General features: G+C 38.4%; 1 protein-coding gene across 1 annotated transcript in view; it reads right to left on the bottom strand.

The window, feature by feature from the left end:
* col7a1 (collagen, type VII, alpha 1) overlaps positions 1–14597 on the bottom strand; it is a 68117-nt gene that overhangs the window by 15407 nt on the left and 38113 nt on the right. The window contains exons 79-101 of the mRNA XM_044121879.1: positions 13469–13513; positions 12705–12740; positions 10272–10307; positions 10142–10186; positions 10023–10055; positions 9821–9883; positions 9656–9691; positions 9176–9256; positions 8654–8722; positions 4463–4498; positions 4277–4336; positions 4145–4189; positions 4028–4063; positions 3573–3608; positions 3426–3485; positions 3200–3325; positions 3034–3105; positions 1408–1443; positions 1250–1309; positions 1099–1143; positions 627–662; positions 418–453; positions 75–131 (exon numbers count right to left, since the gene is read on the bottom strand). Coding sequence (XP_043977814.1) covers positions 75–131; positions 418–453; positions 627–662; positions 1099–1143; positions 1250–1309; positions 1408–1443; positions 3034–3105; positions 3200–3325; positions 3426–3485; positions 3573–3608; positions 4028–4063; positions 4145–4189; positions 4277–4336; positions 4463–4498; positions 8654–8722; positions 9176–9256; positions 9656–9691; positions 9821–9883; positions 10023–10055; positions 10142–10186; positions 10272–10307; positions 12705–12740; positions 13469–13513 — 1185 coding nt within the window. The remainder of the gene's footprint in view (positions 1–74; positions 132–417; positions 454–626; positions 663–1098; positions 1144–1249; positions 1310–1407; positions 1444–3033; positions 3106–3199; positions 3326–3425; positions 3486–3572; positions 3609–4027; positions 4064–4144; positions 4190–4276; positions 4337–4462; positions 4499–8653; positions 8723–9175; positions 9257–9655; positions 9692–9820; positions 9884–10022; positions 10056–10141; positions 10187–10271; positions 10308–12704; positions 12741–13468; positions 13514–14597) is intronic.

Here is a 14597-nt window from a genome sequence, read left to right as displayed (position 1 = left end):
ACAGCAAAATTCGGCGCTTATTTTCTCAGAGTGAATGTTTGTTGAGAACAATGTGCCTTTGTACGTCCACTGACTGTTTCTCCTTTGTTGCCCTTTTCTCCAGGTGGTCCTCCCACCAGCACAGTGTCCCCCTGTGAGCGACAGGACAGATTTTGAAAGTGCTGTTTCGACCCCCACAGAGGAAAATAATAGTGCTTATCCCTGTTCGTTCCCTCACACTTTATGATTGTTTCATATTTCAGCTCATCAGTATTCTGCAGATTCATTATATTCACCCAACTTGATGTCAAAGAAAGAGCTCTTTCAAATCAGGCGCTGCTACTGTTTCCCATTTATTTCAGATGTATAAATAAAACAAAAACACTTTGCGAGAGAGTGAATGGCAGTGGCGCTCGCTGCATATTAACATGCACAAACCTTATCTCCTTTCTCACCAGGGAGTCCGCCGTCTCCCTGTACAAAAATAAAAAATAAAGAAGAAGAAAAAACATAGATTAGGTGATACGGTTTATTGGTGTCTGTAAATTTAGCTCACTATTTTATATGTAGAGAAAACTCAAGATAAAGAAGATGGACTACCTGAGGGTAAGTAAAAATGGGAAAAGAAATGAATAAAAGAAAATCACCTTTTCTCCTCGAAGACCTCTAATCCCTGGTGGGCCCTGATTGTTGAAAAAACACAAACACACATTATGTTTCCATGTTAAAATGACTACTGCACGTCTGCTAAGAAATAATTTCTGTTCTCGTTCAACAATAAATGACCGGAAATTAGGGGAAGACACAACATTGTAAGCCCTTAGAGCGTGTGGCTATTGTGATTCCCTTCTTCCCTAAAAATTGCAGCACTGACAAAGTAAAAGACACAGTGAATGATATGTTTACAGTCCAGAAAACATTTTGTGTCCTTGTGAGAAAGGCTCTTCATCTGTATAATCATTAAACTAAAGCTTCTTCGCTTCCATTATGCCTCCAAACAAGACTGTTTTATGCTTTCAAAAACAAGAGCGAGAGTGCTGAAAGCATTTCAGAAAACACCCGGGTGGTCCGCATAATGTTTCTGAGTGCTACATGAAAACAGAAACTTCTGATATTTACTGCTGGTCCTCTGTCCCCATCCAAGCCAGCTCTGCCCTCCTCCCCCTGAGACACAAAAGGCAAACACGCCAGAGTTAGTTTTCCATCATCCAAATGTAAATTTACTCTTCAGTGCAAACACAATGTTACAGTCCCATAACTGGCTTCTTACTCTGGGTCCTGAATCTCCTCTCTCTCCTCTGGGACCGGGAACTCCAACACCGACTTCCCCCTGGAACCAGAAAACACACATTTATGCCTTTAATAAGCTCGATTGGCATTCCTGCAGTAAGACAGAGGTAGTGTGCTTGTGAGCTGGAAAAAAATTACCTTGTCACCTTTGACTCCATTAGTACCAGCAGAGCCCTAGAAATAAAAAAAAAAAAAAATTATATATGACTTAATGAATGAATTAATTGGCAAATTAAATTACGATGGTTAAATTGGTTAAATTACGACGAGTTTGTAATAATTTAATTTGGACTGAATAAGAATCTGTTTTGTCCTCGAGGATAGATTGGCTCAGTTGGTGCCATATAATGAACTGATATGAATTGAGCTAAATAGAAAATGTAGATCCACCATATGAATTTAACGGGAGAGATTTTAGAAAAGCTCATCTGCACAGAGGGCTGTCCACACAATTACAATGAAAACTATGAGAACAAGTAAAAAGACAGTAAGTCTACAATAAATCTCAGGAGCTAATAAATCAAGAAAACAAAACAAAAAAGCAACACTATTAAAGTGATACCACAAATCAAACGTCAGTGTATCAGGCTCAGCCAGAGCAGGAAGCTGAAATACAAGCGTTTCCAGAGGTGTTATAAATAGTTCAGTCATATTGGCAGATCTCGCATGAGGCGGGAGGCTATTCCAGAGCTTAGGGGCTGCGACTAAAAAAGCCTTGTCAAATCTATTACATAACTGGAATTTGTAGAAAATAATTGGTTTTGATGGTCCTATGGGTCCGGTATGTGCATGAGTGATAAAAGTTCTCTAAAGTAATGTGGTGCTATGAATTCTTTAATAATCTAGGAACCAGTAGCACGAAGCTAAAACCAGGATTCTGTTGTACCGCAGTAGATATATTAAGAAGGTTTTTAAAGGCTTGAAGACAACAAAGTAAAACCAAAGTTATTGGTGAAAGGAGATGCTAGAGGGTCAATCGTACTCTCATCACCTTCCAAGACGTTGAATTGAATTTCCAAATTCAAGTCCTTGTTGAATTTCCAAATACAAGAAGTTCTATCCTGCATTGAATTTATTCTTCATCTAAGATAATATACGCATTTTTAGTCATAAAGACTAAACTGAAGTAGGACTGGGCCTTCGTCACAGGGAAACATATAATAATGCTGCTGTCATTGCAACTGATCCCCTTTTCAATTTACTGTCCAACACTAAGCAGATCTATTTGTTTGAATAGAAAAAAATATTATTTAATGACCAGCAAAACAATGAAAGGAATATTGCATTCCTAAGAGTTAACAGATGCAATGAAAATATGTTGGGTGATAAAATAAAGTCTTGGAGCAGTCCAAAGGGGAACAACGACACTGAGGACAAGAGTATGTAAAGAAAAAAAAAAATCAACAAAAAACTATTTTACCTCAGTTTTAAAGCTGCAGTACATAACTTTTTGGAAAAATATGTTTTTTTTTACAATTTTGTTCAAACTGTCACTATGTCCTGACAATATGAGACAGATCATTTGTGAGAAAAAAAATAAATCTGGTTCCTCTGCAACCTCTCTGTGGACCTACTGCCATCTGCAGAAATGCAGTTCAGAAACAACCAATCAGAACCAAGAGAAGGGTCTTATCGCTGTCAATCACACTCATGTATCCTACAATTAGATTGGCAGATGCAGGCAAAACAGATTCCCATTTCCTGGTTTAAACCTTTCAGACGCTTATCAAAAAAAGAGTTCTGCAAAGTTAAAAACGAACTCACTGGCTGCCCTGCAGGCCCAGCAGGACCAGGAGGTCCAGGGTTTCCTGCACGGCCAGCAAATCCCTGGAGGCCCTGAAGATAGAAGCATGATTGTTCCAAACTTTTCCCAAAGAATGGCACAGATAAGCAAAATATAAAAAGAAAACAATGCTAATTGTCCACAAACCCTTTCTCCTGGGGGTCCAGGAGGCCCTGGTTGTCCATTTTCTCCTCTTACACCGGGCAGTCCAGGATCTCCAGCCTTCCCCTGGGGGCCCGGTGGGCCAGCTGGACCAGGAAGCCCTGGATCGCCCTAAAATACGGTGATTGTTTTTTATGCTGTGGCAGATCTGATCAGTTACACTGACTCCGACTGGAGATAAAATCTTAGATGTTCCTCAGCCGTAACGCACCTTTAAACCCGGAGGCCCGACTCGACCGAGTGGACCTGGCTGTCCAAGACCTTTCTCTCCCTGCAACACAGATTTTTGTTGCTACTTTCACCGACAAAGGGCTTTGAATTCAGATGAAATAATGAAAATGCAGAATAAAACATGAACCTTATCTCCTTTAGGCCCTGGAGATCCTGGTGCTCCCTGCAAAAACAAACAAGATCACGTTTTAGAGATTTAAATAAAATATGACAGCAAGAAAAAAAACAATAGGTAATAAAATAGAGGTTTAGTAAAAGATGACACTTTGACCTTAAAGTTAAATTGTCTTTTCATTGTCTCTTATATGTAATTAGTTCATTGGTTTAATGTTCATATTTGTAGTTTCTCCACAACAGTTTTCTTCTTGCTATTCTTTCATAAAGTCGAGATTTATGGAGTGCATGACTCATTCTTATCAACTGATTCTCCAAACAAATGAATAAATGTTCTTTTTGCATCTTGGAATGAATTAACCAAAATGCGATGTTCATCATTTTCTTTGTACACTCTGATTTATTAAAAAAACTGAAATGAAACTCAAAATGTAAATCATAAGCAAGCAGTAAAGGCTGATTACTTACATCCTCTCCTTGCTCTCCTTGCTCACCAGCCACTCCCTTACATGATGACAGGTAACACATTGTAAAAAGTCCTGTTATGAGAGAAAAGACACTGCTCTGCTCTGCAACTGTACTCACGCTCTCTCCTTTGATGCCCGCAGGACCTTTGTCTCCCTTGTTGCCCTAAAGCACAGAAGTTTAAAAAAGGAGACGCTTGAAGCTTGTTTTGTGTTTTTGACTGAGCGAGAGAGCTTGTTCAGTCATACTCACCTTCTCTCCAGGTAGGCCTCGCTCTCCAGTCGTACCGGGCAGCGTCACACCCGGAGGACCCTGCATCAGACAGAATCAGATAAGTCAGCTGCAGTGAGCTACTGTTCTCATTTTTAATGAAAAAAACCCCCCACAGCTTATAGCACAGTATTTGCACCTTTCATGCCGACATAAACTGTGACTCACCCTGTCTCCTTTAGGACCAGCAGGTCCGGCCACAGCCTGGAGGAGGGAGGGAGGAAAAATATAGAAAATGACTATGATTTCTATTTACAGGGGGGAAAAAAACACCTGCTATTGTTATTATAAGTAAATGCATAACTAAAAGCTCTGCCACTAAATGCCTCAACACTCATCAATATCCTCTCCGGCTCCTTGGTATTTTCAGGGACATCCAATAAACGCAATCTCAGCCTTGCTCAGAGTCAAAGGTGTTGGGAATTGACATTTTTTATGGTTACTTGTGTATATAAGTCACTGTTCTTAGCAGTATTATATTCAATGGTTTATAAAGAATCCTAATCTGTAAAGAGCAAATCTACCTACCAATCAGCCCAAACATATTCATACACCCTGGCAGGTGTAGATTCAAATGAAAGAAATGTCTCTTAAAGAAGATAAAGAAAGCTGATGGCATGTGGCTTAAATGTCTTTGGCTCCAATTCTTTGAAGTTTGTAGACCTCTTTCCCCCATCCTAATCTTTAGGATTATCTCAAATGTATTTTCTGGCCTTGGCTAGGCCAGAGCAAACATTAATAAGACCAACATTTAGCTTATTATTATCCAGAGAAACTGCTTCTAGCTCATAAATTATGGAGAATTTATAACATGAGCATCTAGTTTATATATTCAGGAATTAGAAAAAATTCCAGAGAAAGCTTATCCAGAGAAACCCCTACTAGTTTATAAATCACACACTAGTTATTCTTAAATATGAGGTTATATTTCTTCTTTTCTTTTTTCTCCCTTTGCTCTTTTCTTTGGTTTGTTGTTTTGCTGTATTTCCTTCTAATTCATGTAAGGCACTTTGATTTGCCTTCTTGCTGAGAATGTGCTAAATAAATAAAGTTACCTTACCTTACCTAATACCTTCAGTAAGAAGGTACATGTTGATTAAATTACTATTGAACACTGTATATATATATATATATATATATATATATATATATATATATATATATATATATATATATATATATATATATATATATATATATATATATATATTTCTGAGTGTGCGTGTGTGTGCATCCAGTGTAGGTACTTAGAGTTTCCTCAACAAGGCTCTCAAGGTCTGGTGCATCCTTGTTTTAAATATCTCATGCTCTTTTTGTCAGGAAAGCTCTCAGATAAGATGTTGGCTATCCATGCACAGCCATGTTGTGTTTCAGAGAGGGATGTTCTTCCAGAGCTTTGGATTTGGACACAATTCACAGTTTAATAAGATTTTATTGATGCCAAAAGGCCTTGGTTTGTTTTCTTGGTTTAAGATGAGGCAAATAAATTATGAGGACAGTTTAAGAGTGTCTGAAAATGGCCAAAGATGTTAACAACAGAAGTTTAAATTTTAGACAAAAAAAAAGTATTTGGTTTGGTTAGAGTTAATAGCTTTTCTCTGGGAAATAAATGTATATCAGTTTAGAAATTTCCATTTCTTTGGACAAAGTTTTTATCACATCTTATCAGCTAATTCCATATTCGTACCAGTATATCTGAGGGATGGTCATAACAGCAGTTAGATGTGGAGCAGATGCTGCCTGGTCATTTATCAAACTGCTGAACTCACTGACAGCATCACCATGGCTCTGTCCAAGGTGCTGAACCTGAGGTTGTTAACGATGGGGAAGCTTGTCGAGACACATGTCACCACAACTCATGTCAATATTATGAACAGCAGGACATCTGCTAGTGGAGCTGCTCACAAAACACAAAACTTGCATGCGTGAGTGTGAGTGTGTGTTTTCTGGAAACATTTTAAAGCAGCTAAAATAAGAACCAGCATCTCCAGATCAGATCAGATTAGGCTACTTGACCACATTCCTTTCTATTCTATTCTACAGATTTATTTATCATCAAAACACGTAAAACCAGGATTTTTTTAAAAAAAAGAAACCAAATATATTTTACTCTATCAACTATTGTGAGCCAGACTTAAATAAAGACGTAGATAAAAAAGAAAACTACAATACGTACATTCAGGACAAAAACAATTATTATATACGTTAAAATATGAAAAGCAACACATGTTTCCAGCTTATTCCATGCAGCTTTGTTTTGCACTGATTTAAACACTGCGTTCAATGCTACTACGATGTTTCCAACATTTCCAACATCTTAATGAAGCTGTAACCCAAACTGTGTATGAATAAAATCTGTGTTAGCTTGGAGTTTCATCTTGCAGTTGTGATGAACTTACATCCAATTTTAAATTCCTACGCTTTTACTGGAGGCTGTGTGACCCTGGAAACACTGCAGTCATGTGTTTGCATCCAGTAGGCGCAGGCGCTTCTGTATGTATGTCACAAAATCTGGCAGCAAACCAGACAGACATGTTCTGTGTTATAAAATGCAATGCTCCAGGCCAAAATGTTTGACTTTTGCTTCAAACAAAGAGTGTTGGTGTTGGAGGACGAGTCAAAAGACGTCACAGAAGGCTGCAGTTTAATTGATGGTTATAGGACGCCATAGAGAATATTGATGGCAATACCTACTGATGCCACTTACGCCACTAAGTCCGGCAGAGATCACAGAAGAGATTACACAGCTTATGATAATGTGGTGAATAAACAATCCAAGTGACCCTCTCTGTCACTCTGAGACGCAACAAGGCAAATTTGTCTCAGTTAAGATCCTTACTGGGAGAACTGGCACGTTTGTCAAGTCAAAACCGGTCGTGTTTGCAAATGTCTGCAGTCATTACAGTAGGCAGGCGGAAACCTACCAGTGTCAGCAGCAGGATGGTTCCTCTTTGGAACCATTAACAGTGACAAATTACACTTTAGGAGCTATGATGGCTTCATCATAGGACCATCCTGTTGTAACTGAGTACATTAAAGAGGCTGGCTATTTGTATTGATGCAGGAAACACAGACCTTCAGGGCTTTGTGTTGCATTATAGATTATGTTGTTTTATTCAGCCAATGACATGGACTGTGTAGAGGAAATATTTTATGCGATTATGGCCAGGATTTGTACCAGAGTACCAGCATGTTGCTGTAATGATGCCTTAGGGAGTCACTTACATGATTTTCTGTTTGTACACTTCAACATAATGCCCAAATCAAATAGTTATTTATTACAGTATAAAACCATGTTTAGTCTGTTCTTTCAGATGAAAACATGTTCCTTTTAGAGAACTGTGACATTGACAACAGTCAGCTAACATAGTCTGCAGTGTAGCTTAACTAACTAATAAATATATAGTGCGCATACAGTGTATACAAGCATTCATACCTTGGACATTCTTGACATTGTGTCCTCTTACAAGCACAAATTGCAATGTATGGCATTGATATTAAATACGACAAAGTATAACCATCCAGAGAAAGCAGAGTGAACCATGTACTGAATAGTTTAAGTAAAGATATTTTCAATTTGAAGTGGATTCATATTTAGTCCATTTAGTCATTACCTTGTAGAATCAATATTTCTGCTAAATAATAGTCTAAGCTTATTGGAGGCAGAGTGTCTTCAAACATCATGTCTCAAGTCTGACCACAGATCCTCTGATGGATTTTCAGCTGGACTTTGACTGGGCCATTCTATAGAAAACAATACTTTGATCAATGATAGTTCATTGTGGATCTGGAAGCATGTTTAGGGTGACTGACGTTCTGGAAAGTGAATCTCTGGCCTAAGTTAAGTGTCTTGTAGTCTTTTAGCAGCATTTCTTCAAGGATTGCCATATATTTAGATTTATCTTCACAATAATCTCCAACAAGCTTCAATTCTACGGTAAAGAAAAAGTTCATGTTGATAGCCACACACTTATACTATGGCAACACTACTACTTCATCGTGATCTAAATGCTTCTGTCAAGTTTAGAGTTGATTCAGAGCTTGAAAGAGAAGATGGAGATTTCAGGCATTTACATCAATTTAAATATGCAGCACAGATCTACACCAAAGTAGCACATGCACTTGCACAGCAGGTTGGCTCTGGAGGAGCCATTTAACTTATAAGCCTGCTTTCTATCCCACTTGGAAAAGCAGCTAATCTAACAAATTAAAACTAACTATGAAAAGTAAAAAAATAACAATCTGAGCACATATATTTTTGGTTTTGCCAAAATAGACCAAGACAAACTCAGGTCGAAACAAAGTGGCAGAATAACTGTCGTTTTCAGAGTCAGTCCAGTGGACAGAGAAGACTCTCACCTTCCCAGGAGGACCACTGTCTCCCTGCTCCCCCTTAAAGCCAGCCAGCCCTGGAGGTCCTGCAATACCCTGAGGAACAAAGTGTCCATATTAACGCTGAGGATGACTCAACAAAAGCACACAAGGAACACAATGCTGCTGCTCGATATGATCTCCTGGTGAATTTAGGCAGTTTCTGATCTACTTGTGTTGTTGCCCTATTGAAACAACACATGTTGTTACATTTTGGCTTAACAGGTCCTGTTAAACTATTCACTTGACTCGTGTGCTGAACCAGGAGAATATCTAATACATCCTCCTGTTTTAGATACACTGTTTTAAAACACACTCATGTCCTCCTAACTTATTCTTATTGGGCCTGGGTTGTGGGCCCCACAGTGAGCAGTGGATCCTCACAACATAGTATTTGTTGGAATATTCATTAAAATAGACCCTATTTTAATGAAAGCTAAAACACACACACACACACACACACCCACGCACGCACACACCCGCACACACACCCACACACATATATAGTACCTGCTTTCCGGGTAACCCAGGAAATCCTTCTTTACCAGGAACCCCGTCTCTTCCAGGAACACCAGGCTTCCCCGCTTCACCCTGAGGAACAGGCCACATCATGGTGCATTTCATATTTGTTAGAAATATGAAATATGCAGTTACAAAACATCTCCAGTCAATTCTATTTATTCTATATACATATGTGCACCCAAACAGCATGTCTGATCAAACCAAATATGGAAGGAGAATGGCAGAACTAACAGTGACCTAAAATCTTAAGGTTCTTCTCCATAGGCTTATTCTTAAGCTGCCAAACAAACAAACAAAAATGCTACTGAAGCTGCTATTTATCAATCAGGCCTTGTTACAGATGCTTTGGCATCGACTTTTATCACCTTCCTATTTTCACTACTAGAGAATAATGCCTCAGGGGCAAAACATTTCTTCCATTTCCCCTCCATGCTCCACGGTGCAGTCAGAACAGAATTAAATACTCACCACCTGCCCTGGCAGTCCTGGGGGGCCCTGTGGACCCTGTAGGGAGAAATAAACACATTGCTTTAAGGGAATATAATCTATGTTACACAGCAAGGAGTTTTCAATGAGGAAATATGAAGGTTGGTTTTCCCTGAAGGGAAGCTGGCATTTTTTAACAACACATACGACAGCTCCTGGTGGGCCTGGTGGTCCAGGCAGACCTGTGCTCCCTTGAGCACCGGGAGGACCCTACAGAGAGGAAAAACCTAGACTTAACTCAACTCAAACACCGCACATCTCTGTCACAACTTCAGTGTTTGGACTGCTGTGTTATTGAATCCGAGGACAAAGAAATGTTTAGTATAAAAGACAGGCTCAGCTGTCTTACCTGGACACCGATTCCTGCCTCTCCTTGGTTACCCTGCGGGAAGGAAATGTGTTTCGAGTTTCAGGACTATATAAATGCAGGCAGCACAGACAAAATGCTGAAAAATACTGTGAAGTTACCTTTACACCTGGTGGACCAGGGATGCCAGCAGGACCCAGGGGTCCCTATTAGAAGAAGCAGGAAATTGAGCTTTAAACTGTGGCAAGCAATCATCAATTAAAACACGTTTTTCTGCATGTTTATGCTTACAGTTGGTCCCCTTATGCCAGGCTCTCCTGGGTTTCCCTGTGAGAAAATGTTTCATATTTAATGTTAAAACTTTGTTGACAAAACCATAAGAGAGCAGTATCAGGTGCAGGTACACACACACCACATGCTAAAGGAACATTCTGACATTTAGGACATTGGTTTGGCTATTTTGCTGAAAGTTAAAGAGGAAAATAAAACATTTGTAGATAATTTATCTACTAAGAAAGCTCCAGAACACCACTGAGTCTTATTAAACCTATTTTATCTTTTATAAAATGACTAAATGACACATTTCCAGATGTTCAGCTGCTGACAGTGCTGGAACTCTAAACACATTCCTCATGGAGTTCAAGGCCTTAATTTACTACAACAGACTGATTTAAATATACAGTATGAAAGCACTTCCAGCTAAAATCACATGAGTTACTCAAGGACACAGTTAAAGGATCAAACTCTGGTCATGTTTGTGCTCAATAAAAGTCACCAAATAACACAGCACATATTACTGACATAATCAGCTTTTCTACTAATTTCAAATGTTACACACGTCGATGGGCTAAACGAAAAGATCTTGAATCGATGCAAATCATTTATTTATTCTTTGTGCCCCTCCTGCCAGACTAATCAGTAAATCAACACAGTTTATTTTGGTTAATTTTCCATCGTGACAATAGGAGCCAATAATGGCATCAGTCCAGATGTGGATGCATTTATCCCTGGCAAATATGCGAGAAAAGACTATTCATTTTTTTTTATAAATAAATAGGCTTGGTAGAATAATGTCATACTGTAAAAAAGAAATTTCATACTTTATTTTCAGTAGGTTTATTTAGTGAGGAAAACCACAAGAAATCTGAGTTAAAATAAAATAAAATAAAATTTAAAAAAACTGATAAAATGACAGCAAATTGTGCTCTCATTTGCTCTCTTGTCTGGAACAGGATACATGTTTTTTTTATTTTGAAAATATTTATATTTCTGAGGACCAGCTGACCATGAAAGAAGAGTCTGGTGAATCATTTGTGTTGATTTTGGTCACATGTACCTGAGAGACACAAAAGTGACTCATTTTTATTTTACTGACTTTGGCAACCAAACTTTTATTTATAATCTCCTGAATCATGATTCAATGCACTGAAGTCTTCCACTGCATTTGAAGGAGCACCAGGCATCAAGCGTCAGAGCTTTTCCACCATACTTATCACTGGGCATGAGGCGCTTTTTTAGCTTTTTTACATAACCAGAAAAAAGTGTTGTGACATCCTGAACATACATTTGAAACAAAGTCTTTTTTTTCTGGCATCACTCCCAAACAATGAGATTGTGTCTAATAGTGTTTATGGCGACTTGGGGACTCCAAAATGTTGCTCTTTACTGGCGTTCTCCAGCAGTGAATTTTGGCCAGCTTTTTCCAACTATCTTGCACTATAACGTTTCATTTAGTGGCTAAATAAAATGTGTTGGCTCCTAAAACAAGCCATTTGTAAATAAATCCCCAGCATTATCCTGACAGCAGCTCCAACAGAGATAAGATTTTACAGTAGCTCTGCTTGTTATTTACATCCTGTCAATAGATCACAATGACCTTTTCTTCTAACTTTCAGCAAAAGAGCAAAAAAAAAGAGTTTGACCTTTTCCCAAAATGTGGAACTATTCTTAATACAACATTTATATACATTGAAATAAAACTGCACACACTACATTGTACACGGAAATGGACAATACAGCGTCTCCAACAAATAATGTCATACATTTACAGACAATTTGACATCAACATTTGATAAGGAGACACAAGGACACAAATAAAAACATGTACGAAACATATAAAAGGCAAACAAGAGACACAATGACAAATCAGAACTGTGCAAGAATAATAAGACAGACAGGAGGCACAGCTGCATGCACGAAATGCAACAATAAGTAAGAGGGTTTCAGAGCAACCCCACCTCGAGACAGACAGACACAGTCACCGACACACAGCGCCGTACACAGGATCCTGATGGAGGCGCCACCTCAGGACCAAAGCCCACGTCCTTTCATCTTCATCCTTTCTTTAAGTCTTAAAATGTTTTGAATCAAACTTCAAATATTAACTCCTGAGTTCAACACAAGTGCCTTTGGGGACATTTCATGAGGAACTAATCAAGGTCTGACTCTTATCCAGGCTGCCAGAATATGGTTTAAAATTCATATGAATTAAGATTAAAGCAGCTCAGTTTGCCTAGGAGTTACATTACAGTGCCGGCATCATGATGATAGGCTGTTCTTCCATTTGTTGCCGCTTTTCATGCTCCTTGCTGTTTAATCTATAGCCCTCAGGCATATCAGTGACTTTGGTCCATACCCACTTGTGTCTGATGGCACAGTGACACATCCCTCTCTCCCTCCCTCCTGCAGAGCTTAAAGCATGCCAGCCAGCAGCAGAAAACCTACCGGTCTGCCTAGAACTCCTGGGAACCCAGGAAAGCCCTGGAGAGGAGGAAAGACAAAGAAAAAAAAAAAGGAAATGGCAGGAGGGGTATGGGGAGACAGTTTGGTGGAGGAAGGTGTTGAAAAAAGAAGACAGACAGAAAAGAAAATGAACAGAGACAGGAGAGATGGTTAGAGAGTTGGGTGTTAGGTGCACAGCTGCAACGGGATCAATGAAGCATCGGCGCAAGGGAGGGGAAAAACAGAGCTCTGTTTGATTTGAGCTTGCAGCCAACCCAGTAGTTTTAGTCTGCAGGTCAGGTCTAAAAGCAGACTAGCTAATGGGTTACTCACTGGTTGGCCTTGAGGACCAGGAGGCCCCGTAGAGCCCTGCTCCAACATGTCGAGAAGGAAAATAAAAATTGAGAGGAGGTGCTTAATGTCTGCAGCTCTCCTCCATTTTATTCACAACAAAACAAGCAATAGTGAAACACTGAGTTTGACTTTTAGTTTTGAGCATAAAAAAGCATCTTTAGAGTAAAAAAAAAAAAAAAAAAAAAGCTGCATTGACATTATCTGGACTATATTTTCAAAAATATGTGTGCTTTTGATTAAAGTACCAAAAATAAATCTGTTGTAACATATGTTGACTTCTATAAACAAAAATAATACTTGCCAGTTCACAGTTTGAATCTCCATGCTTATTCAAGCTACCACTTCATCAAGCTATACGTGCTATAATTACACAATTGTTAAATTCAGAACTCCACATTATGTCCTCCACTTACTGGTTTCCCATCCTGTCCAGGTTTTCCAGGTTCCCCTGGCACACCCTGGAATTACACACCACTTATTGATAAAATTGTGAAAACAATACCTTATGTTCACAGAATGTTTAAGCATACACAGCAAATATGAATGTATGTGTGAAATGAAAGATTATCCTCTTTTGTGAAATAAGGTCAGCATTTTTCTGCCATTTTTAATATGAACAATCTCCACCTTTTGTTAACATGTATGACTTTGCAACATGTATACAAAATGCAATCAACCCTGACTAGGGAAAAATGTGCCTCTTAAAATAAAGCTTAGATTTACCTGAAATAGACAAAAAGCATCTTATCCTTTTTTTATAGCATTTCTAAAACAGCTGTATTTTTATGTAGCAGCCTAAACGGCTTTTGATTAGTTCAAAGTGGCAACGAATGTTATTTACAACTTGCTGTTTGCATACATCCTAAAGGCATTTTATCACCAAGATCTATATTAAAGAACGTCAATATAAAACAAGAACTTTTATGTCCACACTTAAAATGTTTCAAAATGTTTGTTTATTAGAGGAAGCAATTAGCCCATCAACGTAATATTTGGTTGTGGCATAAATGGCAGCAACAACCACATTAAATACTTCTGCTCAATGGAAATAGGTCTTTTACATTTCTGTAGAGGCATTTGGACCCACTCTTCCTTACAGAATCAATTTAATTCAGATATACTGGAGAGTTGCTAAGCCTGTTTGAGGTCATGCTACGTAAACACAATTATTTTTATATCATATGGCTTCTTCATCAATCAGCTTGGTTCTCATCTGTTCTTGAATTTCTTAAGATTGCAGCATGATGTGTTGCTTTTGAGATATTTTGGTTTACGTCATATTGTGAGACAGTTTATTCTTAAGTAATTTCCTAATTCTGCAATTTAGTAATCAGGTAACAATGTGGCAAGTAAAACTGAAAGGACATGTGGCTAATCAGGAACTTTGTGATCTAATAAGCTGGTAATTGTGATTTCAAACAAGGCCAGGGTGGTTTGAATGGATTTTAGTATTTATAAAAGAAATCATCATTTGAAAACATTTTATTTCATAAATATGTTATAAAAGAAGAAATATGGCTAATACTTTTTAAGGGAACTATA

Source organism: Gambusia affinis, linkage group LG07, assembly GCF_019740435.1.
Source record: "Gambusia affinis linkage group LG07, SWU_Gaff_1.0, whole genome shotgun sequence".
In the NCBI taxonomy this organism is placed as follows: domain Eukaryota; kingdom Metazoa; phylum Chordata; class Actinopteri; order Cyprinodontiformes; family Poeciliidae; genus Gambusia; species Gambusia affinis.
The sequence above is the reverse complement of the archived record's forward strand: the minus strand, read 5'-3'. Positions and strand labels throughout refer to the sequence as shown.